Source organism: Vigna umbellata, chromosome 2, assembly GCF_029865625.1.
Source record: "Vigna umbellata cultivar VRB3 chromosome 2, Vumbellata_1.0, whole genome shotgun sequence".
In the NCBI taxonomy this organism is placed as follows: domain Eukaryota; kingdom Viridiplantae; phylum Streptophyta; class Magnoliopsida; order Fabales; family Fabaceae; genus Vigna; species Vigna umbellata.
In genome coordinates, this window is record NC_142166.1 from 47,755,108 (window position 1) to 47,782,925 (window position 27,818).

The window sequence follows — 27,818 nt, forward strand, 5'->3', positions numbered from 1 at the left end:
TATTTTAATCTTCATGTGAAATTTAATGAATAAATCACCGTGGAATAAGTAGACTTGATGGCATATATCACCTGAAAAATATACTTGAAAAGTAACAGTTTGATGATTAACTAGGAAGTTACATTTGCTTTCAATGAATAATTGTGGATATAATTTTTAAGGTGATTATTAACAAAATAAACAAATTTTTTGGTACATAATGTTTCCAAAGAAAAAATGTTGCATTGCATATTTATTACATGAATTGATTTTACACGCACCTTCCCATTTTATATTGAGATGCCACCAGAGTTTATGCATGCAACCTAGCAAATCTTCCTCCTACATGCTCAACTCCGACACTGAATCATCAGAACCATGACCATCATTATCGACCTCGTTCTTGAAGATGTCTTTTATTGGATCTCTAACAATGCAAGAATTCGTAATTGAGTCCAGAGAAAGTCTATTTGGGAAACTCTAGGTAGAAAGGTATTTAGACAGAATTTAGATTGATTGCAAGATAAATCCAATCCACTGGAGATATCACAAACTGATTTAGGAAATTCTTTTGAATGTTTATTGTGAAAGGTATGCTAGATAAACATTTTGTTGAGGTATTAAAACGGCTGAGAAAACCAATGTATTTCAGACCAAAAATATATCATACAGACAGTAAAAACAAAGCATAAATTATATTAAACAAATACATTAGTTATATTTGAGTTTGTCAATCCTTTATTTTTGAATAATTATTTCATGTATTTTAAAAATGGCACACACAAAGTAGCTTACAACAATAAATTACATTTGATACACCCATACATTATAAACCTACAGACCCAATTTCAGCATTGCTTATTTGTGCAACTTTATTCTTTCTCTTGCACAGCACCAAAGGCATGTCTAACAGTTTTATTTCTAAATAAACACTACAAACTTCCCCCAGAAAATGAAAGGAAAGGAAAGGAAAAGGACCACCTCGTTGTTTCCAATCCCAATCTTTTTCTACTTTGGGTCACAATACTAGTAACACACAAATTTGCAACCCCAAAACATCAGTTCATGTTTTTTGGGGGCACAAAGTTGTAGTACCAGCCCTTCTCTTATAATCTTTTCCCTTTTGTTCCTCTTCATTTCCCTTCCCTTCCTTTCTCTTCCCCTTAACTAGAAAGGGGAGGATCAATTTCAACTTTTCCCAATTTTTGCAGCTCAAGAAGCATTTTAACTGCAGCAGAGTCAAAGGAGCTTTTCTTATCACTTCTAGCTTCTCCTTGGCACTCTATATTTCCATACTTGGGTATGCACAAGGTAACTTTCGAAACAAAACAGTTCAGTCCCTTGCTTCCTTGCAGACCTTCACAGGATTCAAATAGAGATCTGTTACAGAATAAAGACTAGTCAGATTCACGTGCCATGATATTACCAATTCTATTATCTGCACATCACATGTTTTGCTCGACACCATATATAAACAATAATATCATTTAGAGTATCCTTTTGAAACAAGTGATCTTAAAGGTTTAGGGATCGGTTCTGTTCACATATTATACATATAAGAATCCTTCATGTAATTCTACATATAAAAAATTCTGCAAGATTCAGCCAGCTTAAGCAGTTGAAAGGACAAATTAGTTCCTGGCTCACCTATCTTTATATTCTGTTGAAGCAAATGCAGGCACTGGCCACTGTAGTTTCTTACACACCTCAAATAGTGTGGTCCGTGGTCCTCCCTTTTTCGTTTTAATTGATAACTTAACTGTGTAACATGAATAAAAATTGAAGTTAATCCATAGGTAGTTAACAAATTAACTCTTATAGCAGGAGAGTGATAAATTCAGATGTTTCACATAGCTGATATAGCAGATATTTTTCCATTCTTCATAAAAAATTATAAGCATGGGTATATGGAGCCTGAGAATAAGAAAATTGCATGATAGACAATGGAAATAAACACATCACTTCAATTTGCTCTAATTTGTCTGCTTGTTCTAAAAAAATAAACATTTAACTACAAAGAAGCAAACGGAGAAAGTTTCCCAAAAGTGGACACTGCCACGGGGGTGACAAAACTTGATATCAAACAAGAAAAAGAAGTCAGTGCAAACCTGGAATTGAAGCACCAAAACCAGAGTCGTCACCAGAAGAGTATTTGAGAGGCAAAATACTTTCAGTTGGGTTAGTTCCATCAAATCTGTTCCTTTTATGTACCGACTCTGAGGAATGTTCTTCGTTAAGAGTAAAACAAGTACTAGAATCCATTTTGAGATGAGGTGAATCATTGATATGGACAGAATTATCTCTTTTTCCCTTGGACATGATATTACAATATGAAATTCCCCGCTTCTGCAGGATTACGAGTATAAGCCAATTGGTCATAAAACATACAAATTTGGATACCAGAAGAATGAAAAACATCGATAAATATTTTGAAAGCTGTGCAGGTAAGGTGGACAGGACAAAAGATATGTAGAGAAATATTTCCAATGGTTCATTTTCTAATAGTATTTAGTGCAAATGCAGACACTACTCAGAGTATTTATTTTAACCCCATGTTATAAAGTATGGAATCCCATCTGTTAGCCACTTTTTTCAGTTAACAAAGGTAGGCTATACAAAGGGAAGAACAAATTTGAAACTACCCAGGCATAACACAACTGAAATATTTTATACATTTTGTTAGCTTGATCCATTATATGTTTTCTTTTGGGATATTTCAATCATGATCATCAATTTGGAAAGTTTATTTCTCCCCGTTTTATATGTTCAGGTGAACATATTTCTATAGTTTACAAAGCATTTACTAGCATCTTATTCACCAAAAATTAGTTCTCAACATAAGAAACATTGTCCCTAAATAAACTATTCATGACTAAGATTAACACAACATGTGCATGCATTTTAGAAGACTGTTAAAATGTTCGTTATTTACATAAAGCTGATTCTGGGTGTACCTAGCTTTAGGTTAAGGAGCAGAGGCTGGAATATACTTGTACTTGTCTTTTTATATATACATACAAATATATCCGCTAAGAATATACTCATTGATTATTCATGAGATTAAAAATGATATCAAAGTCTATCCAACAAAAGTTTTATGGACTTATTGTATCTCTGAATTCCTTTGCTCGATAGGTTCAATCCTTGGTGTGAGAGATTGTGACAGGAATCCCACATCGACTAAACATGTAGCCAAATTATAGAATGTAAATAGTTGCAGATTTTACTTTACAAACCAATTTTTATGAAATTAAGTTAGGTTTATAATTCACTTTCTAGGAAAAACCTTAACACTAACAAAGAGGAAAAGAAGATTCTGGAACACAATTATAAAAGAACAAACCTCAAGGTCCTTCAACAAATGAAAAGAAGCTTCTCCTTTTGCAGTTTTCTTATTTGTCCCCTTTCCTTCACGAACCAACAAATCATTTGGCAACTGTACACTAACCTCAACATGCATCATGGATCCCTTTTTTTCACAGTTTTCATTTACTTTTACACAGTACCCAAGAGAATCGCACAATTCATTTAATTCACGAAACGGGGGCAATTCAAGTTTTTCAGGTGTAACTATGGGGGATAAGAGAGGACAGAAAACCTCCCACACTCGGTCTAGACTGAGCTTGGAATCAATTAGCATTGCGCCAACAATACTTTCCACTAGATCTCCAAGTGCCTGTGACATTTATAACAGAAAGAAACATGTTACAACTTGTGAAGAAGTCTTGCATATATGTTTTGTGCCACATGATTGAGGAATTGTTTTTATTTGAAAGTGACAATCTCTATTTGGGAAGTAAAATAGGACTTTATTTGAAATTTGTAAATCTCTATGTTGGCATGCACGAAGAAAACCACTAAAATGTTTAGATTTGCGTAATTTGATTTATTTAACTAAAAGATTCCCTTTATTAGTTTACCTATTTTCTCCATTGTATGTATGGATAAGAAAGTAAAATGAATTTCATTCATCTTTGTTTTATGTTGCAAACATTGAAAACAATCTACAAACCAATGCTAATAATATTGTTTACTGTAAGTAGATATGTAGTATTCTATTTAAGATGAGTTTATCTTCTATCTTTTAGATAGATTAGTTTATACTTTATCTTTTAGTAGGAATACTTTATCTTTCAGATAGAGTTTTCTTCTTTTTGTGTGTGTGTGTATAGGTACACATGCTATAATCCAATGATCAACAACACCAACCTTCGGAGCTCTAATGTTAGGAAGTGATCTAGGATCCGATTCAGAAATGGCCTTCACATATTCTGATATCTGGCTCAGTAATAATCCTGAGCCATGTAGGAGATGCTGGTGAAGGTTATGTCTAACAGCAACTTGAGCAAAGTTGTCATTATTGACAGAGGCAGATCGCAAGTCAGTCAACACCCCTGGATCAATATCTGTGTGACTCTTATATAAATGCCATGTGATAAGCACGTCCAACACTGAGTCACCAAGAAATTCAAGCCTCTGCCACAATATCAATAAGTTGCATTAAGAAACTTTACAAGTTAAATATTGATAAATTACTCAAGAATATATGAAACTTCACAGCTACCTCGTAACAGCAGCCAATCCCAAGTTCTTTCTCAGACAAATGTGTGATAGCCTCCAGTAAGAGTCCCTTGACAGAAAATTCATACCCAATTTTCTTTTCAAGGCTTGCAATCTCACTTTCTTTTGGCATGCAAGTACGCAGAGAGGCAGCAGTGATTGCTTCGTCAACCAAGGATAGTTCAAGTTCTGCTCCAATTCCAAGCCATTTCATCACATTAAGTGATGCAAATAGTCCACCCCCCACATAGTATGCTCCTATCAGAGCTTCAACACAGTCAGAAATAGTCTTAGAACACATCCAGCGGTGACCCCTGTCACAAAACTTCCCAACCACAACTTTGGGATCCTCAGTGTGGAATTTAACATCTAAAGGCACTTCAAGGGTTTCCAATCCACAATCACAAGAAACAGGGTGTATAGAACGCTGTCCTGGAGCAACCCAACGTCGTGGTTCAAATGCAGAGTCTCGAATATAACCCTGACAGATAAAATGACAAAACCTTACATTAATTCATTCCAATGCTTATCCACCACTTAAAGTCTCGATGATATTAAGAAGTAAAGAACAAAAATAAGGTGGGAAAGAAAATATTATATAATTTTTCAAATTTATAATGTTTCTATGTGCAAATGTTAATCTGTTGAAAATAAAGAAAATAATCACTCCCAAACTTACTGAATGTAACATTCTTAGACTTGGGACTTAAAGCTTAGCCCTGGAAAGCTTATATGTAAGTAAAGACTGCCTAAGCTTTATAAGCTCAATTTATGTCATGGTTGTAGTCAATGTGGGACAAGAAGGGTGATAACAACAAAGGCAGCTTTTTAACAAATATGATTCTAATATTGATACTGATACATAACAGTAAGGGAATAAATAAATGCATGGGTTGAACTTGTGTTTGTTAGAATAAAGAAGTATCTTAGCACCTGATCCAAATTAATCATCCAATATTTAACATGTATCAAAATTTTCATCTGGTCAAGAGTTTGATTCTCTCCCGAAACAGAATTTATTTGGCTCACAATTGATTATTGTTGAAAGTCTCACATCGACAAGAGATAAGGCTAATTTAGAATATATAAATGAGCGCAAACCTCACTGTTACAAGCCGGTTTTATGGGATTAAATTAGGTTTAAAATCGACTTCTTAACATGAGATCAGAATCATTATCAGAGTCTATCTTAATGAGATTTGTTGTTTATTACGTATATTATTCCACCCGCTATTGCGCCGCTATCGAAGAAGTCCATATCGACTAGACATAGAGCCAATTTAGAGTATATAAGTGAATGCAAATCTCATTTTACAAGCCAATTGTGGGGTTGCGTTAAGCTTAAAGTTAATTTCTTAATAATCATTATAACTCGTTATTATTGGGTTTGTGCTTTGTCCACATTTCACGAGCCTTTGACTAATACATTAAGCTCCAAAACAATAACACAAGAAGGAAACAACAAAGCATACCTGTAATTTACGTTCAATTGCCAATTTATGAAGGGTTGAATTACAAACTGCTAGAGATCGTTTGGCAGATAAATGTCCTTCATGATTCTTGGGATATTTAAGAAAGAGGTGACAGCTCACCACATACTTTAAAACAGAATCTCCTAGCAACTCAAGACGTTCCATTGAAAAATTTTCACTGCATCTCAAAGTTGTAAGCGCCTCTAGAATCTAACATTTAACAGAAGGAAAAAAAAACACATAAAAAGATTATCATAATGAAAATAGAAATCAACAATCAATGAGAACTTTTATCCAAGAACAAACCAGTGAGCTATTTATGTTGGACTTGCTAGTTTGACCATCTATCTCTTCTCTAAGCTGACTAGATAACATTAATGATTCAATGCGGTACATTAGAGATGGCAACAAGTACAATGACCTCAACACGTTTCTTTTAAATTCAAGAACATATAAAAGCTCTGGTGGGACGTGAACATGTGCAGGCACTTTGGAGGTTGTAGAGCCAATTTGTGATGATTTGTCTCGTGCATCTGCTCATCTCCAAAAACATACCATAATAGAAGTTAACCATGGTCATGCAAGGATTCAATAAATTCTATCAAGACAGAAAGTAATAGAGAAGCTCATATCCACTATCAGTTCTTTCAAATAATCACAAAGTAAAATGTAATTCCTCTTGACAACTTCAACGAAGATGGTAAATTTCAATTTTAAATGAAATTTCATTAAATCATAATACAGAAATGTGAAACAGCATATAAGAGCCACAAGATGAACACTTGAATTAGGAACAACGAACCTTCCTCATGAAAGTTAAATAAAAGATTGTGTGGATTATGACTTTGCTTTAATAGTAATAGAGCATGTCTTGGATGTCTCAGGGTAATCCCATACCTGATCAAAATTTGAAGTTGTTTAGTCAAGTATACTAATAATGTAGGAATGACAAGGCCCGCAAAATCACATGTATCGAGTGGAGTACAACAAATTATGCACCTTTTACTGAAATAATCTGAGTAGGTAAAGCGTTCCTTGGATTTTTCATTATTTCCACAGAAAGGACTTTCAGCAGACAGGTTACTGTCGATGTCAACAATACAATATATTTTTCCAGTATGAATCGCCAAAACCAACGTGTTTTTTATATTGTCAGCATCAAGCACACAATTAGCAAAGTGAATCTTGTTTGTTCCAACATATTCCATCTCCATTGAACTGGTATCCTGAGGTGATGTGATTATTCCGTTATCATCACAATCTCCAGTGACCAAAGAATATCTTCTCCTTAAGAATTCAATAGCAGATGCACAGGAATCAATTCCATGCCAATTAATTTGCAAGGTTCCCTCACAAATACCATTCAAATTCTCAAGTGGTAGAAGCAAATATAAGTGTTTTGCTGTCCATAATGATTTTGTGTCTTTTTGTAGTAAAAATTCTGTTTCTCCTCCTGCTGATTTTGACCTAAACACCAATCTACCAAACAAACCATTGAAAAAAAGCTCATGGAAGCATTTTGCTTTCATCATCTAGTAAAGAAGAAACAAACAAGGATCAAGATAACTTCCAAAATAAATGAGATTAAAAGATGATAGAGACAGGAGTATGTTAGATAAAACCTTTATACCTGTTTAGCATCCAAATCAACTTGCCCACATGAAGAGACAGAAGCTTTCACGACCTTTGAGACTAAATAAAGATCTGATTCAATATTTCCCACATCATCATCAAGCTTTGACTCAATCAAAAGAACAAACCCAGAGTATATTTCGTTAACAATACTACATGTGAATTCTAGTTTGTAGGCAAAAAATCTGGCTTCAACATCAAGTTTGTCTCCCCATGCACCACTTAGTGCACAAATGTTGGCTGTTCCATGTAACTCCTTTCTCTTTGTGGTTCCTTCAAATGCCAAAAGCAAATCAAAATGCATTTTAACACAAAGAAAGATTCTGTAGATTCCCTTACAAAAGGAACAATGTCAGATCATCACATTCTGACATAGGCACTATAAAGGTAGTTAAAATCAAGATAAAAATTAGGATTGTGAATGACTCACAATATCGTAAATTGTGGGATCATAAAACGGATTGTAGATTCTAGTCTACATAAATATGATATACATAAATACAAAATTTTACAATAAAAAAATAGTCACAACTATGAGGAAAGGAGAAAAATGTGAAATCATGAGTGAAGGAGAAAGAGTGAAACAATGAGTGGTATGCATCCTCTTAGCTTCACCTGTGGTATGGTTGAGCAATTGGAAGAGCCACAACTAGTCAGGTTTTCTTTTGGAGAAGGTGGTTGCTTAGTGGACAAGAAGGAAGGTTAAATGTAACATCAATTACATAGTTATCGCGAAGGAGAACAGTCTTTTCTATTGGCCTTGGGTTTTAACCCAAAAAGAGTTGTGCGATGCAGAAACCAAAACCCCATAATGTAAAACAAGATGGACACATGGCAATTCCACCATTTCCACAATCTTCCACAATGATCCCGCCCATTTCACTTTGGCACAATCTTGCATGGGCTCTAAATTGGATATGGTGGGTGGAATTGCAAAATCGTGTGATTCCACATTTTAAATAGCGATTTTGACCACACTGGGCACCATGCACCTTAAACATTTTAAACTTGCAAGCATACTCATTCAATCCAAGGTTGTCAAACTTCAGAGATTATGTAAGTTCATAAGAGTTTACCTTAAAGTAATATTAAAAATACATAATCATAGTATTCAATCCAAATATAACAGTCATTGAGGATTGATAAACGCATAAGAGTTTACCTTCTACCAAATAAATGGCAATAATTCATCACATGCTTGCATTTGTTCAATAATATCTATTTGTTTTATTTTATTTCTAAATTCAAAATATTGAATAATTAGAAAATAAGTTATAATAAAGGGACACATGAAGAGATGTCATATAAAGAGAAAAGGTGCACGCTTTTATGGTAAAAGACATCTTTCTCATAAAATGTATGAAATTGAAGCCTTTTTATTATTGATTCCTGATTATTTCACTCTGGTAACCATTCAAAAAGCAACTATTTAAAACATTTCATACAATCCAAATGGACACATTATCTTGAAATAACTTCAGTAAACATATCTAAACATGAAACTAATTTTGTTCTAATTGATTTTAGAAAAATAAATTACAAATATAATCAACTGATGGAAAATCTGTTGCTTACACAGCTAATCAAACACATAGGACAAAAGGTTTGTCACATTGTAAAAAATCAATTATACATATTTTGCAACCTAGACTTGGATGTTTGTCCTGATTATGCACAAACAAAATACATGATGGTGATGTTTTGTTAGTATTGAATATGAAATCAATTCTGATATGGTTCATGAAGTCAAAAAGGATAGAAATTGTATTAGAAGACCTACAGAAGATATTTGAAATATGCACAACAAGTATCTGGGAAGTCTGAGGTGTCAGCAATATAATGCAAAATTTAATAAATTAAAAGAAATATTTATCCGCAGTTTATAAAAAGTAAATACAAAATTAGCTGATAATTGTACCTGCCCCTGAACTAGATTCTTTATTTTTCACGATATGGTCATCTTCTGAAACATCTTCGATGAATGGAACCAAATGTTCATTTAAAGCACCCATTTGATGCAACTTCTTACAAGCTTCGAAACAAGCAAGATGCCTTGCCAAACGAATATGTTTTCCTAATGGACCAATTATTGTCTGGAGGACTGAATTAGATGGCAATGTTAATTTACATTGGTAACCCCCTTCCACTGGCAGAAAATCATAAGTGGGCTTTGCAGAGGAGTACCTAATCCAAATTGCATGCAGAAGAACATAAAGACTATGTTTCAAATAGTTAAAAAGAAGTCAGGCATGACAGGATCCAATCTTACTGATCTCGGGGAAGTGTTCCACAGTATCGGTGGATAAGATTTACACTAGAATCTAAAGTCACAGAAGCTCCAGTAGAATCCACATAGTATGTATCTGTTTTCCCCACAGTAAATACCCTTAAATTAGATTCATGGTCCTTATGTATAGATGCATCAGTCATGGAGCGCTCACTCCTAATGATGTCAAAGAGTTGATCTCTTTGCTTCAGGTTTCCCCTGTAGATGCAAGTGTTAATGCCGATAATTAAGGAAAGCAATTACACTAGAATTAAAGGGTTTAATCTACAGAAATCAATCAGAATTATGCAACTTGGTTTGTACATAACTAATCTCCTCTTCCTATTTATACATCCTCATGTGTATCTGTTTCAAATCAGTGAAAATATTCATTTTTCTGCAAGGTATCAGAGCTCAATCTTAACCATCTCTGGTAGTTCTTGCCAACCAAACCATGGAAGGAGAAAAACCAAAAGGCTCACCCGAGGTGAAGACTGGCACCCATCTTAACAGCTGGATCAAAGGGCCCGCACGTCCTCTCACTGGCAACATATTGAATGGACAGAGTTACATTCAATGGGAGAGGTGAATAAAGGCGACCCAGAAAATCGATTGACAGCAATGAAGGCTAACGGCTAGGGTTTGGTGTGCGACAGCAATGAAGGCTGTTCTGAAAAGGATGGTGGCAACAATGAAGGCTGCTGTCTAGGGTTTTGGTGTGCGCAGTCAGAGGCGGCACCCAAAATTCAAGAGCGCTGATACCATGTTATAATTTAGGGTAGAATGATTCATCTTATTACGCTGAGAATACAATCTATATATATAAGACTAGAAAGCTATTTTAGGAAGTATAATAATAGCTCCAAGACAAAACCAGATCCCTATAATTCAGGGATATCCCCATCATATACTGTAATAATATGTTAAATAAGGAAACAATAAAACACAAATCCTGAAAGAAATAATATAGCTAATAAAACAGATTCTAACAGTTGTTTTTTAACTCCCTTTCTTCTAACATAGACCCTCATAGTCCTATCATGTGCACAGGAAAATATTCCTGACTGAGCCTGGGGATTGGGTTTACTTAAAGATTATACCTCCTCATAGGCAAACTTCCATGTCTAAACTTCACCCTAAACTGTCAGCCAGGTATTATAGACCTTATTTGGTTTTACAAAATGTTGGAGCAGTGGCATTCAAGTTACAACTTCCAGAACAAGCCTGCAAACTTCAGTTTTCCATGTTTCTCAATTCAAGAAGGCCATAGGAGACCATCCAGTTGAATCAGATTTACCAGCAGTTATCAACCTATGCAGATTTTAGTGACCAAAAGAATAATTTGGGTACATAAATTCCTCGGGTATTGGTGCAATGATAGGGCAAGCTGCCAGAAGAAGCTACTTGAGAAGATCTGTCCACAATATGCAATCAGTTTCCAGATTTTGTTAAGAATGAATGTAGTGAACATCTAAAATGAAATCTCTCATCCAAAGGTTTCCCAGAGATAATGCTCAATATGCAAAATTAGCATCATTTTCTCTCCTCTCCTTTCCCTATTTATATCTAACTAACACCTCAAGTAACTAACTCATTAATATTCCAACCATCTTACATAATCTCTCTTCTCTTTATATAACAAAGAGCATAGTTGGGAAGTTGACCTACCAAAACTCATGCTAGAATTGATAGAGTTGACTATGTAAGTATGGCAAGTATGTCCTAATGATAGTAAAAATGGTGAACAAAATCGTAAAACAAAAAATAGAATTTGTTGTATTTCCTTCTCATTTTCTAGACATAGCATTTCCAGGAGACCATTCCCTGATTTAAAAGCTTAGATTAGTATTGTTAAGAAATGGAGTTTAAACCTAAATCAATCTTACAAAACCAACTTGTAAGATGAGGTTTGCACTCACTTATATACTACAAATTAGTCTTATTTCTAGTCGATGTGATTTCTAGTCAATGTAAGACCTCCAACACACCTCCTCATATCGAGACATATATATCTCGAGCGTAGGACTATATATATTCGTGGTGGTCCAATAGCAAGTGAAACAATAATCTCAACAAACATCAAATTTCACTAGGATAGGCTCAAACCCATGACCCTATGTTAAGAAGTGGTCTTAAAAACCTAATTCAACTCCACAAAATCGGCTTGTAACGTGAGGTTTCCACCCACTTATATACTGTAAATTGATTTTATCTTTAGTCAATGTGAGATATCCAACAAACCCCCTTTAGCCCAAACATATACACCTCGAGCATAGACTAGATATTAGTGATGGTCCGATAGCGGATGGAACAATAGAGTCAACATACAACAACCTACACTAACATGGCTCTAGCCATGTTAAGAAGTGGACTTTAAACCTAACTCAACCCCACAAAATCATCTTTAAAGTAAGTTTTACATCCATTTTTAAATTGGTCTTATCTCTAGTCGATATAAAACTTCTGGAAATATACAAAATTAAATTCCTCTTCCCATTTATACGTCCTCAGTATATCAATTTTGAATAAGTGAACACGCTTGAAAATAAGTACTAAGAGTGTTCAATGAAGAAGGAATCTCCAGCATCAACCAGGTTGTGAGAATCAGAATACTTGCCTCTCCAACATCACAACAAATTGGGAGTTAGCCTGCCTAGATCTTCCGCGAGATTGGACATAACTACGAACTGTCTTTGGGAGGTCAAATCTTATCACACATGAGCAGTTTGGCACATGAATTCCTTCCTCAAGTACATCAGTAGTAAATAATAGATTGACCTAAACAAAGCATTGATAATCTATTTATTAGATTTTCAATATCAACATTTAAGACAAATTTATTGCACATTACTTGATCCGCATGATGCAGTACTTAATTACCTTTCCAGAGCGAAAAGATTCCAATATTTCCTTCTGCCTTTTAGGAGCCACAGCATCAACCGATGTACTGTTTCCAGTTAAATAGGAAACTGAGAAATGAGAAATTTGGGGAACTTTCTTTGCAAATCTTTCAATCACCTTAGCTGTAATGATTCTATCAACAAAAATAAGGCACAACACCTGACTAGATTCGCTGTAAACACAGAAATATACATTACCAATTTGCTATATTACATAGTACAACTTTGTTTCAAAGGAAAACTATTTATATGACCATAACAGTATATCATAGTGCCATACCCAAGTGATTGGAAGATTTTAATAAGTTCAAGTAACTTTGGAGATAAGTATCCCATATCTTCTGCCTTTGAATAATCAAAATCAACCCCCAAAATGTTTTTATCATCTGCAGTAATATTAGTTAAATCAGTTGGCAGAGATTAAGTCAGAGTGAAATGAATGAACAAATTTACCGTGTCACATAAGCATTTATAGCATGGTGTCGTTTCTAAAAAAGATGTCTAAAAAGCATGCTACTGTAATTTCTTAAATAATTGTGAACCAAATAAAAAACCAATGAGGAAGATCCAGTTATCCACAACGTTTTTGCATTGCAACAGATTGCTTGTGATGTCAAAATCAGAATGCACATATGGAAAGTGTGCCATTAACACCTTCAAACAGAAAACTAAGCATTCTAAAAACAAAGGAACATAAATAAAAAATTATTGCTGATATAAAATATTGCTACATATTAAGCGTCAGCAAAATCTTGCAACATATTATCATAAATAGACTTTATAAGAATTCTTATAAATATACTAGTAGCAGATAAACTAATGAAATTATACTAGATTTCCAGAATTAAATATTGATACTTGCAATCTCAATTCTCAAATCTCATGAAAATTCCCAAAGACCGCACAAATATAGGGGGCATTTGGGAAGAAGAAACTATAGAGAAAACATACCACAATGGAGGGATTCTTCAATTAATTTTATGACGTCTTCAACAAAATTTATACACTGAAGATAACCTGTTCTGTAAATTTCACACGTTCCTTCAGTTTTGGAGAAATTCTCGTGACAGATTTTAACTGCCTGCACAAATATAGAATGCTATAATATTTGTTTCCACATCAATTAGAAATATGGTCAAAATATAATATATAAATAAGTGCAACCATCATCTTCCAAGTTATTTTCTCAGGAAATTAGGCATAAATGCACTTAAGAGAGCAACACAGTCTATCCTAACTAGATATATGATCAAATTATAATATATAAATATGTGCAAAACCTCACCTTACATGTCGATTTTATAATGGTTGAATTAGGATGGAATCCACTATCATATACATACATCTATGTGTGAGTGAGAGAGAGATGAACAAAAGATAAAACTATGATTAGAAAGTTGGAGCTGCAAATACAAATGAATGTGTAAAATTTACATTTATTTCTAATATATGGTTTTATTTTAAAATACCAAAAAAAATTGGCTTGCTACACAGCCAAAGGTAAAAGAAAGAATTTAGAGTCAAAACATTATGTGGGTTAGAGCTGAGAGTTGAAAATTTATTTTTGATTAGGAAGACAGTACTGGTTAACAAAATATAATCCCAATTCAAATACAAATGACTCTTTCTTAATTACAAAACAAAAATAGGTCAGTTTATTAAACTTAAAATAAGTTTTTTTGAAATGACCTTTTTGTTAAAAGATCCCACATTGTCTGCCTCAAGTCATGGAGTGCGGCTTATATGTCTATTGGGCAACTTCACTAAATGCAAATTGGTTTTAAGCTGAAATCTAAAGGTCATGAGTTCAACTCCCAACAAAACAATGCAACAATCGTTGTTGGAAGCGACATCAATTGTCTCGTAGGGTTAGCCAAGTAGGCCAAGTTACAATCAAATTCTGGCACTGGGATTGATATGATCTCAAGTAAACAAGTTACGCCTGACTATTAATTATAACTTTTCAACTAATGGTAAGTGTTTTATTCAACAATTGGTATTAAAGCCTATAACTCATCTTGGTAATCACCAAGCTCGCCTGGTTAAGCATGGGAGTATTGGGAAGTCTCACATTGCCTTACTGAAGTCTTGGAGTGTGGCTTATATATCTATTGGGCAACTTCACTTTGTGCCAATTGTTTTAAGTAGAAATCTAACACAAATAATCACTAATTTAAGAAGCAAATAAGATTTTCTTATTAAAATAAGTTGAAAAGCATATAAGACAAACACATAAAAAACGCAAGCCTACTTGTCTACTTATTTTATTAAAAAAACACCACAATATACCATCACCAATAACTCCTTTACTAATTTATGTTTATAAATGTGTAAATGCCATGTTATAATATGTTGATATTCCCACATATCAAAAAGACTTTCTACCCAACCTCGAATACATAAAACTTTTAAGTGGGTTTTTTCATCATATTTATAAGAAGCAATGCATTGGTAAACAAAATATAACCCCAATTAATAAATACAGACTTCAATGACTCTTAACAAAACATCAGAAATTAAGATATTCCCCCCTATCTGTTTCTTTACAGTGCAACGTTTTCCCTACAATGAGAGTTTGATAACTACCTCATAAGCACATAGGATTCCAAGATCTTCAAGGCAATGTAAAATTTTTCCAAGTTCATTGGACATTCGCTGAGACAGTGTCTTAAATTTATTCTCCACATCCATATAGTTGCTTTTATTTTCTGATAACAATGCATCAAACTGTCCAAACAGGTTAAATTCAGTCAGTATCTTTAGCTGTAAGAAATATTTAGTAGAATTGGGGAAAATAGCAGAGTACTCTGTACATAGCAAGATGATCCACAGATACCTTGGACCACAAGGCTTCAATCTTTGGTTTCAAACTCAAGGCAGAAAATCGTGCTTGGTCATGAAATCTACAACTCTCTTTAGCAGACAATATATATCTACTCATCTCTGTTCGATCTTCAACAGTATATCTCTAAAGAAACATAAAAAGAGACATTTACATTCTTTTAATGGTATATACATCCTATCACGTGCACTCTGATAGGCCAGTAGAAGAAACCAGCATGCCATGGAAACTTTGTCACCAGAAAAGAAAACGAGTAACTGAAATAAGTTATTTTCGAGGGGCTGTTATGTGTGTGGATGGATGACAGTTATTTTATCAGTTATGCTTGTCTTTTATGTGTGGGTCATAACTATTTTATAGGACAGTTATTATATTAGATAGATATGTGTTAGAGGGATATAAGTACGGCTGGCAGTTATGAGCAGGAGATAGAGAGCTCTCTGTTAGAGCTTAGATGTCTTTTAGTGGTAATACATGCTTAAATGTACGTTTGAGATAGAGAGCTCTCTTTTAGAGCTTAGATGTGTGTTTTTGTGGGTTTGTATTTACTCTAATTCTGGTTCTGTACAGAATTATCAACAAAACTGTCTCATTCATGTGTGCAATCTCTTGGGCCAAACACATACAGAAAAAATAAATCAAATCAATGCATGGAAATTGATATTACCTGAGAATCCAAGATACTTTCAAGTTCTGATATTTGATCCTCACAATCCGCAGTGGAGGAAACACCTGATTCGGGATATATAACATAAATAATGCATATAGCTTTCAATGTACAATCCAAATGCTTTCAAGTCTTTATATTCACAATCTGGACTACAAGTAATCATTTTCATATGAACCTCACAAAACAGTTACTCTTTCTGTAAGACAGGAAATTACTACTATAAACCATGCACAGAAAAGAGCTTTTATCAGGAAGCCGGGCACAGCAAATCATGGCATACATTTGGATTATTTGTGCCAACCAATGTTGGTTCTTTATGCAACTATGGATGAGTGGAACAGTAGATAAAATTAAGTAAAAAAATAAACTGTATTAAACAGCTTTTTATACTAATTATAAAAATTATAACTTTGAAAATTTTAATTTTTTTACCAAGTTATTTTTCCTAAAACATTATGTTCTTTTATTTATTTTTTATGATACAAAAAATTAAAAAACAAAATTACCTTCACTCCCCACTTTCCCTTGTCACTAGAGAAAGTTTCTAATGCAGGACCCCCACAAAAATTCCCCCTTCCCTATCCTCTAAAACTAATGACAAGATAAACAAAGAAAGAAGAACAATCTAGGGAGAATTGGTGAATAAATTGGATACTTTGAACTCACAAGGAAAGCATTCTTTAACTCACTGTTGTTAGCCAAAGTTGGCAAGTAAATAGTTACCTCTTTTACCAACCGGTGATGCTGTCATCCCAAAAATCTTTGGCTTTTCCTTTACTTGGTGATAAAATTCCTTCATTGGCATAATACAAGACAAAAGTTATTTGTAAATCTATTTCCTAACCTAAAAGACAATGTTTAAAGGAAAAAGATGAAAAATCATGTCTGATCAAATAAATACAAGGGAAAAAGAAGAATGTTTTATAGCACTTACCTTCATTATTTTTGTATAGGGATGATTGCCAGTTGCTCTATGACATTCATCAATAACAATCAAGCATATCATTTCCATACGCACGAATGCTTTTCTTAAGGCATCCAAAAGAATCTGAGGTGTCATAACCAATACCTGTAAGACAAAGATATTATTTTTGTAGCAACCACATAGCTACGTCATTATACAAATATTCAATAGAGAAGAAATGCTTGCATGCTTTCTACATTGATATTTCCTTATCAAACCATAATATCATATCTCCTTATTATGTCTCTAATACTTCCCCACAAGCCAGAGTATATGTCATGCGTCAAGCTTGTTACATATGTTATCAACACAAGAGCCCTTAAGGGATTTAGTGAACATGTTCACAAGTTGGTCAATAGAGTTAACACAATTAGTGATTATTTCTCCTAAGACTATCTTCTCTCACAAAGTAACAATTAATCTTTATTGTTTGGTCCACTCATGCACTGGATTTGGCACAATCTAAATAGACATTGATTGTGGCATGTGTTTAGTTAGTACCTTGAGTGTCTCATGAGTTTAGTACCTTGAGAGCCTATAATTTTAATTGTTTGAAGCCATGCAATCTCACAAGCAACTACTACCATGGCTTGGTACTCAACTTCAACACTCGACACTCTAAATCGCTGCCTAAGAGGTGACAGAAGGGAGGTCAGAAGAGACAGTACCAAAAGAAGCCATGGATGAACACGAGAGGGAAACCTTAACAATCTAAGATTCTTCAATCAAGGCACCTGAAAAAGGAAAAAGAGTGACCTCGACACTCTAAAGCGCTGCCTAAGAAGACGAGTCGTGCCACACGCACAATGAAAAGGGAGCAGATCCACAACTTCAAAAGGTGTTGAAAGCGCGTAAGAGCTTTGATGAATGCGTCATTGACGACATGATGGTCACCTGGCCAAGACGATCAAAACCATGTGATCGTCAGTCAAACCTGAAACTCCGATAGTGGCAGTTGTAGATGATGGAGGTAGATGACGGCGTCGTCGACAGCAGTAGACAGTGTTGTCGCCCGCAGCAAAAGGTGTAGTGGCAGAGTCAACAAAAAAAAGTTTTCCTCAAAAGAACCTGACTCTAGATACCTTGTTGAATATAGTGAAAACTATGTATAAGATTAATCTCCTCTCTTGTTAAATATACACATAGGATACTCTATTTATAATAGAAGAAATATGGGCTAAAACAAAAATACAAATAAGAAATAATAACAAACTAGCTAAAGATAAAATATAAAGATAAGATAAATATAATATATCTAGCAGAACTAAACAACCATGAAACAAGGTCGTCAGAGGTGGAGGAGCTCAATCAAAAAGAAGCAAAGCACCAAAATACATGCACCAAAGAGCAGCACCTTGGGTTTTGTTTTGGGATAGAATTGGTTACTATAGGATGGAGCTTCTAGTTGTGTGGCACATCAAGAGTGGGTCATACCAAAAAAGGTGGCAATGGACAGGACAATGATGAGGCAGTATGTGGGGAATAAAAAGAAAAGGAAGGGACAAAAAACAAGAAATATGATAAAATATAGAGAGGATTGTGAAAAGGGATACAAAAATGAAAATGAGATACAATGATAAGGAATAAAATCAATACCTAATAACGATAAATATTTGGGAAGATATTTCCCTATCAAATCATAACTCTAATATGATCAAATCACATCTATAACAGGTATAAAATTCATTATTAAGAAACTTCGCAAGTGCTAGAAATTGAGCTTGAAAATCCAAACAATAAAAGAAAATGTTAGTACACAAATAAAATAGAAGATTTGTAGTTTTACAAAACATGTCAAACTCAAGCCAAAAAAATGTTAAGAATAAAATTAACAATACACTATCCGACTCAATTTGTTTATTCATTGTGCTATTATAGACTAATGAAACTAAAGTTTGAATAATTTTTCACCAAAAACATCATGTTGAGATAACTAATTTACTACTATTCTAGCTTAGCAATTCAGAACAATTAAAAGTTCCACTTCTTAAATTAATTATACAAGTTCAGGTCAATATCTCACATTAAACAAGAATGGAGAATCAAAAACCATCCAAGCATCATAAACCCGAGATCTACATAATAGTATACAAAAGTCAATCAATCAATCAATGTTGAACAAGAATGGACAACCATGGACCGAGACAGTGACAAAGAAAATACCATAAGTTTTAAATTATGTAATATCTTGTGTTCCATGAGTAAAGAACAAAAAGAATGTAAGCTGCATAATTATAAGAGAACAAAAGCAAAAATGTCATCAAGCCCAAAATAATACTGCTCAAATCAATGAATGTCGAATCCCACGTAAAAGAATGAAGCCTAAAGTATCTTTGTGAAATCAATTATGGGGTTAATAAATAAACATACATCATTGTTACTAATCTTCTGCTCCCATGTCTTCAAAGTCCATGTATCAACTCCTTTAGCCCCATAGTATTCCTCAACTTGAAAATCTGTCAGATATCTTATATTATTGAATTGCTGCAAGGTGGACGCAAACACCGTTTAGCCTCTGAATCAATAAATCAAATACTTTGTTACAAAGGAAGAGTACAACATCTCATTACTCACTTATTGGACCTCTCTATATTAATAATGTCCTTGTTATTAGGAGCTAATCATCTTGTAACCACAATTTTAGGTAGTTTAAATTCATTATTGAATAATATAGCTTTTAAACTCCCATTCTCAGAGATCTATATGACCTAAGAGCTTTAACCTTTCAACAAATTATCAAAGATCCACTGACCTTAATTACAAAAGTTTCAAAATCCTATTTTGCATGGTACAAGTAAACACATTGAATAATATATTATTTTCTTTATGACTTTAACAAAAGATGGGGTTGTTAAAATAACGTATTGTGGTTCGAAAGATCAAATAGCAGACACCATGACTAAGCCCTTCAAGTTATAATTATTTTTAGAATAAAAATTCTGCTTGGCACCAGAAGTAAACTGACAGCAGTTTGCAGGTCCTTTTATTGAAGGATGTGCTGAACCTCTAAGACAGACCACATTAAGACCATGTTAGTTCATGTTATGATGAGAACTTTATCCTTTATAAGTGTGAAAGATAAGCAAAAGCAGAAAGAGAGTTAGGATGTAAGATGCCTGATTGACTAGATGAACTGTGGGAGCCAAGAAAACAATCAGCTTCTTCATTCCCAAAGACTTGATGGTTTGACCAACCTCTTTCATAATCATCACCGCAATCAAGGTCTTACCGGAGCCTGTATCCAACACGGCTATTGTGTTCCTTCTCCGTGCAACTTCAAACACTTCTGTCTGATAACTATATGTTAAACAAAGAAGGCGTGAAAATAGCAAAAGCAGTCTTTATGACCAAATTCGAACAGAAAAGATAGAGAAAATACCAAAAAATGCAATCTTTATTATCAAAGTGGAATAAAAAAAATCGATAAAAGATAAAGAAAACAACACAAAATGCAGTCTTTATTATCAAACTAAAAAAGAAAGGATCTAGAAGATAAGAAAAACGCAATCTTCGTGATCATTCTTCCCAGACCATTATGCCTAAAACACGAAAAAACATAATGGGGGCGTGCATTTTGCAAAACCCATAACAATTTTTAAAACTCAAGAAGAAGGTCAATCAAATAAAATGACGCAACCCTTGAAAAAACCAAAAATAAAAAATTCAACCAGTGTTTGAAAAAGAAGGAACCACCTTCTGGGGTTCATGTTGGAAGCAGACAATTCCAGGGATGTATAATTATCAACATCGGGTTGCTTTCGTTTTTTACTTTGATTTTGGTTATGGTGTAATGAATCATGGTTGAAATTCATGATCAGAGTTTGCTGCAGTAGGGAAAAACAAAAACTGGAAAAGGGGTCAGGGAGAAGTGTGCCCTGTGAAGACTGAAAGCTTTGAGTAGAGAGGGACTAATGTACTCAGTTCACATAAAGTAAACAAAATAAGATTCCGTCAGTTTTAGGAACAATAAATAATAAAAGTTATTTTATTTTAAATATTGTTATTTTATTTTATTTTTTTATTCTATTTCTTACTACAAATATTTTTAATTTTTCAGGTACTAAACTCTCATTTTCATGATAATTCTTTATGTATAATATTTTATATCAAATTAAAAATAAAAAATGGAGGTGAAATTTTGTAAAAAGAAATGTTCAATAAAATATTTAATATAAGACATCAAATATAAATTTAAGTTTCTGATGAACTTTTTGTGATATATATAAAAAAAAATTAGCTCTTATTTTTAGATATACGATATAATAATTATTTTTCAGCAAACTTATTGGGCTTAACATTATATTAAAGATAAATTAAAAATTATTTTATTTATATTTTAAGTATCCGAGTAATAATGACATAAACTTTCAAATTTAAAGTAAAAATATGTAATTAAATAAGTAGATAATTTTACTGCGTTTGAACATTCACTTCTTTTTTTATGAAGACGATGGAGTGTTTATAAGTTTTAAAAAATTTTAGGTAAAATTTGAGCTTTCAAAACGTTCAAAACATGTTATTAACTAAGACACAACCTACCAGAATGCTCCTCTTTATAATATTTGAAAATAGGGATCCCCATTTCAATATCATTAAAAAATTTAGTAGCAAGATTTTCAAATTTATTTATTGATAACTAATAGTAGAAAATTAATTTTAATATTCTTAATTTTACGTTTAATTGGATTTAGATAGAAAGATGAAACTGCATGTAAAAAATGCAAGTTACTTAAGAGGAGAGATGTTTAGAATTATAAGTAACTTAATTGAGTTTTATTTTAATTGAAATTCTTAATTTTAATGTTATTCTAATTGAATTTGGATATTTTTTAATTGAAATCTCGTTAAGAAAAAAAAAGTAGGATAATGATACTTTGACAACATTTTTTGACAATATTTTAACATCATCTACGTGTCATTATTCTGTGATTGGTTCAAAATTACTCCACAATCAATAATAATAATCATAAACACTAACATGGATCAATCATAGAATGACGAGTAAATGATGTTAAAATGTTGTCAAAAAATATTGTTAAAGTATCATTATCCAAAAAAAAGTAAATAGGTTTTAAAGATGAAAAAGAAAGGATGAATTTTAATTACATTAATTTTAATTGAGTGGTACTACTATAACACACATATTCACCCAAAAGAAGGTGAACAATAAAAAAACTGATAATCTATACGATTTTGTTTATCAGTTCTAACAATTTCAGATTTTACAAGTAAAATCTAGATTTAAACTCCATTACAAATGGCATTAGTTTCAACAAGCAATTTGACTGACAAATTTGACCTTGAACTATGTGAGAGTACATGGGAATTCTATTGAAGTTATGGTTGTCAGATTTTTTTTTCATCCACCACTAGAAAATAATTATGGTGAAGTTATGTAGTAAGCTCCTTGATAATTGTGAGAATGGTTTCAAGAATAAATGGTCCAAGTATGGCAATACTCTAAGTATTTGGAAACACTCTGAAACTTTAATATTAGCCCAATTAAATAAATGGGGTACCAATTTATGGAAAGATTAAATTCACATCACCAGTAATCGCCGCAAGAGCAGATCCCACTCCCGAAATGATGAAATCGATTTGCATCTCTCAAAACAATTTCACGCTTAAAAACCTTTGATATATATTTGATTGCGCTATGGCAATCTCCACACACTCTGAGGTTTTTAATTACCCTTAATGTTGTGGATGGAGGAGTTTTTATAAGCCCATAAGCTATTGCTAGCTTCTCACTGTGATAATACAAAGAACACTCTTTATCTTCTTCTTCTACATCAACAAGTGCAAATTCCGTATCAGGGACATATCCTTCTTCTCTGATCCTCTTCATAACATACTCTAACTTATTATATATCAAACCAGTTTCTTCGTGTGACCTATCGCCAGCTACGAACAAATGCACTCTGTTCTTCAAATCTACCCAACTAAACCCCGGATCCTTCTTCACGTTTACTTTTCTCATCATATTTCTGGCACTCACCACATTTTCCCATTGGTTTGCGGCGGCATAAACATTGGATAAAAGAACATAAGCTGCTGAATCTGATGGCTCCAAGGTCAAAAGCTTCTCTGCTACACGTTTTCCTGTCTCTTTGTCTACCTGAACCCTACAAGCATTAAGCAGTGTTCTATACATTGAAGCAGAAGCTTCAAAAGGCATTGATGATATCAACTTTTCAGCTTCCAGTAGCTGCCCCGCTCGGCTAAGGGCGTCAACAAGACAAGAATAGTGCTCAATCCCAGGTTCAATACCATAGTTTTTCTGCATGGAATAAAAATTCTCATAAGCTTCGGATATCAAACCAGAGTGGCTGCAAGCAGAAAGAACCCCTATAAAAGTAACTCTATCCGGCATTAGACCCCTAGATTTCATGTCTTTGAAAAACTGGAGGGCTTCCTCAGCATTTCCGTGTTGAGCTAATCCTACTATCATGGCATTCCACGAGGCAATCCTCTTCGTGTTCATTCTTCTAAACAAACCACGTGCATCTTCTATGTTCCCACACTTGGCATACATGTCAACGAGTGAGGTCATCACAAAAGGATCAAAAGCACAGTCTAGTTTTACAATATTTGCATGAATCTGTCTCCCTTGTTCCAATGCTGTTAAAAGAGAACAAGCCTTGACTAGGGTAGCAAAGGTATATTCATCAGGCTGCACCCTGGAAAGTCTCATCTGATGGTATGTGGAAAGAGCATGATCCTCTTGTCCATTTTCCACACATCCTGATATCATAGTAGTCCAAGCAACATCATCAGGTGAGGGTATCTCGGTGAAAACTCTGCTTGCACTTTCCACCTCTCCACATTTTAGATACATGTCAAGAACACCACTGATGACAAACAAATCTAAATTAAACCCTCTTTTTACGACAACAGCATGAATTTGCCTCCCTTGTTCAAGCCCCACCAATCCCCCAGCAGCTTTAGCTGCATTCGCCACAGTGATCTGATCCCCTCTCTCTCCACTCTCATGCAATATCGAATAAAGCCTCAATGCTTTGTGAAAATCATCACGCATTATATACCCATGCATCATAGCATTCCAAGATGCCAAATCATCTTGGTTAACGAAAAGAACTTCTGCCTCCTCCGTCCTCCCACTCTTGGAATAGACATCAATAAGAGTTGTTGAAACAAATGAATCCAAGACAACACCAGCTTTCATTGCGTAAGTATGAATCTGTGTGGCAAGATGGCCACCCTGTTCAAGAGAGGAACAAGCCCTCAAAACGCTCGCAATAGTGAATTGATCCGGCAACAGGCCATCACGTAATAAATCAACAAAGAAACCAACAGAACACTCCTCCAAACCATTCAGTGCAGAGCCAGATATCATGGTGTTCCATGATATCAAATCCACTTCATTCATTTGACCAAACACAGATCTCGCACGAGAAACTGAACCAGCCTTAACATACATATTAATAAGGCTGTTTCCAACAGAAACAACTTGATCCAGTTCCGTCCTCATGACAGTACCGTGAATCTGTTTCCCCAGTTCAAGGCAATTCAAACTGGCTGCCACAGACAACATGACAACAAAAGTCAAGCTGTCACAAGCAACACTTGACTTTATCATATCCCTAAAACAATCTACAGCTTCCCAAGCTTCACCTCTCTGAAGACACCGAGATAGTGTCTTGTTCCATGCAATAACATCCGAATTGTCACAGTCGCGTATAAACAATTTTGTGGCATAAGCTCGAAGCTGCTTCAACTGCGATTCGAAAGCAGTATTTCTACTCATACCAACCCCCGCGAGAGTACGAAGAGTGACGTCATCGGGACGCAGTCCCGTTCGGTGAAACTCTGAGAAGAGAAGCAACGCTTCGTGTTCGAGACACGTGTCGACGTAAGCCTTCAACATGAGGTTCCAGAGCACAACGTCCCTCACGGCCATTCCATCGAACAAAAGACGCGCCTCTCTGATTCGTCCAAACTTGGAGTAAATGTTGACGAGAGCGCCGGCCACGAACACGTCCCATAGTAACCCGATCTTAAGGGCGTAACCGTGGAGGGACGCGGAGGCGAAGGAGGAACCGGAGAGGAGACACATTTTGAGGACGGGAGCGAGAGTGTGGCGCGTGGTGGACAGGGCGGAGTGGCGGAGTTGACGGAAGAGGTGGAGGCCGTCGTAGGGGTTGTCCGCTTGGGCGTAGGCGGCGAGGATGGCGTTCCAGGTTACGAGGTCTTTGGCGTCGTGGGGCGTTGCGTCGAACAGTTTGCGCGCGGAAGAGAGGGAGCCGCATTTGGCGTACATGGTGATGAGGTTGTTGGTGAGGAAACGTTCGGGATGGTGGCCGGACGTTAATATGCGGGCGTGGGCGCGCTTTCCGAGGGGCAGGTCGGAGGCGGCGATGGCGTGGCGGAGGATGGAGAACCATTGAGGGGGAGAGTGGGGGTGTGAGAGGGAAAGGGAATGGGAATGTGAATGGATGTGGTGTGCGCGTGGGGTTAATGCGTTGGCAGTGGAAGTGCCTCGCATTCGCAACTGCATCTTTGCATTGGGAACTCAATCTCAGACCATGCTGGGTTCGTTCAAAACCAGTTTACTGCATTGTTTGCTGCTTGGACTTGGAACATGGAAGTTGGAACTCAGGTTTGCATTACAGCGGGAAGTCAGAACATGACATCTTTCTAATTTTTTTTTATTTTTATATTTACACGCTAAACTAATAATAAATCATCATTGATATGCTCTTAAGACTTAAGCATAGTTTCTGTCAACAAAAAATAATAATTAATACAATATCTTGGTAGTTTTGATATCATTTTCGATAATAAAAAAAAAACAGAGTTTTACTTTATTATTTGATATTTAATACTGGCGTTTATTAAGTGGAACTGCCAGTGTAAAAGCTATATTACTAAAAGTTCAGAAAACTTGTTATTTCACCAAGTTATCCAATAATAAAAAAATATTTTAATATAATTTTTTAAAATTATTATAAAGTCAACAAATTTAATTATACATAACAATTTAAAATTAGATGACAGTATAAAATATCCCATTCTCAATGCATAAATTTTGTTCTTATTTTTTTAAAGTCCGCGGTATCATTTTGATATAGTATTTTCCATTTATTAAGTCAAATGAAAAATGGTAAAAAAATGGCACATCAAGCCACTTGGTTTTTCAAATATATTATCAGAATAAAAGTTCTTTATTTTTATTACATGTTATCGGAGGGTTTATATAATTAAAAATTATTTAGTTACATTATAAACTCACAAAATCATACATAATTTTAAAAATAATTATAAACTAATAAAATAATTAAATAATTAATAAAATTAAAATTTTATAACGTTTTAAACATAAATTAAATTTTGACATCAAGTAAATATGAGATATTCACATCCGATATCTATAGACTCGTTTTAAATTTATTTTTATTCAAAAATAGTTTTATTAATTATAATAAATTTATAGAAATTAATTTATATGAATTAAAAATTATATAATACATTATAAACTCATACAAATTTTTAAAAGTAATTATAAAGCAATAAAATAATTAAATAAGTAATATAATTAAACTTTTATATGGATTTTGACATTCGAACTTGTAAATATCATATATCCAATCTGATTTTTGTAGAATCGAATATGCATATTCGATAAGGTTATCTTAAATAAATATTATTCAAAATTTTTATTAATTTTAATAAATTCATAAAAATTAATTTATATGAATTAAAAAGTATATAATACATTATAAAGTCATATATAAAATTAAAAAAAAATTATAAACCCATATAACAACTAATTTATACATAAAAAATATAATTTAAATATTTGACAAAGATAAAATGTGAAACAGTTATGAAAATTCGAAGGTCCTTCCATCGGGTCGACCTGCGTCTGATCTTAATAGCTGATGTTGTCGTTTTCAAATTTTCAAATCTGATTCATGTTTGTTGTTTTCTGTAACCATACAAATAAATTAACAAAAATAAAATACTAACCTCCCTCCAGTCATATCAATGCAACCAGCAAGAGTACAAGAAGACGCACTCCAAGCGCACACCAGAAAGCAAGGTAAGCTTGCTGGAAGCACCACTCCAAGCTGCACTTGAACACTAACAACCCCTCTTAAATATCTTTAATTTTGATCACTCTCAAATATAACAATTCATATGAGCTGCAAAGAAAAAACTCAAAAGGAAAAATTATTATCACAGCTGCAGTTCAAATGGGGTATTGGGGTGTTGGGTTTCTTAATAAAAATGATATGAGAATGCAGAGGTACAGGAATGCATGTATAATAAGAGAAAAACAGAGGTGCATTTAGTGCTGGACAGAGAAATTTTCAATAAACAAAAATTAATAAATAACCACTTTATTAATTAGGGTATTTTAGAAACAATTCATATGAGCTGCAAAGAAAAAACTCAAGAGGAAAAATGAATATCGCAGTTGCAATTCAAATGGGGTACTGGGGTGTTGGGTTTCTTAATAAAAATGAGATGGGGATGCAGAGGTACAGGAATGCATGTATCCTAATAGGA

At 34.1% G+C, this 27,818-nt stretch overlaps 2 protein-coding genes across 4 annotated transcripts; both read right to left on the reverse strand.

Moving 5' to 3' along the window:
* Positions 1-655: 655 nt before the first annotated feature.
* DCL3 (dicer-like 3) lies at positions 656-27,435 on the reverse strand. 3 transcript variants are annotated; one of them, XM_088107196.1, is made up of 25 exons: positions 27,276-27,435; positions 20,402-20,582; positions 19,656-19,769; positions 17,256-17,390; positions 17,045-17,114; positions 16,319-16,383; positions 15,646-15,777; positions 15,396-15,536; positions 13,761-13,890; positions 13,090-13,195; positions 12,790-12,982; positions 12,527-12,687; positions 9,913-10,128; positions 9,562-9,827; positions 7,642-7,916; positions 7,011-7,543; positions 6,814-6,908; positions 6,318-6,544; positions 6,012-6,221; positions 4,544-5,020; positions 4,189-4,455; positions 3,323-3,655; positions 2,088-2,325; positions 1,627-1,738; positions 656-1,359 (listed from the first exon to the last, which is right to left on the reverse strand). In XM_088107196.1, exons 1-25 carry the CDS (start codon positions 27,287-27,289, stop codon positions 1,143-1,145), a joined length of 4,908 nt encoding a protein of 1,635 aa, XP_087963322.1. In that variant the 5' UTR covers positions 27,290-27,435; the 3' UTR covers positions 656-1,142. The 3 variants fall into 3 exon arrangements, with proteins under 3 accessions (XP_087963322.1, XP_047170029.1, XP_087963323.1); XM_047314073.2 differs by lacking the exon at positions 27,276-27,435 and adding an exon at positions 20,979-21,203; XM_088107197.1 differs by lacking the exons at positions 15,396-15,536; positions 15,646-15,777; positions 27,276-27,435 and adding an exon at positions 20,979-21,203.
* LOC124838480 (Tetratricopeptide repeat (TPR)-like superfamily protein) lies at positions 22,766-26,109 on the reverse strand. The gene has a single exon (XM_047314086.2). It carries the CDS (start codon positions 25,801-25,803, stop codon positions 22,831-22,833), a length of 2,973 nt encoding a protein of 990 aa, XP_047170042.1. The 5' UTR covers positions 25,804-26,109; the 3' UTR covers positions 22,766-22,830.
* Positions 27,436-27,818: the final 383 nt, after the last annotated feature.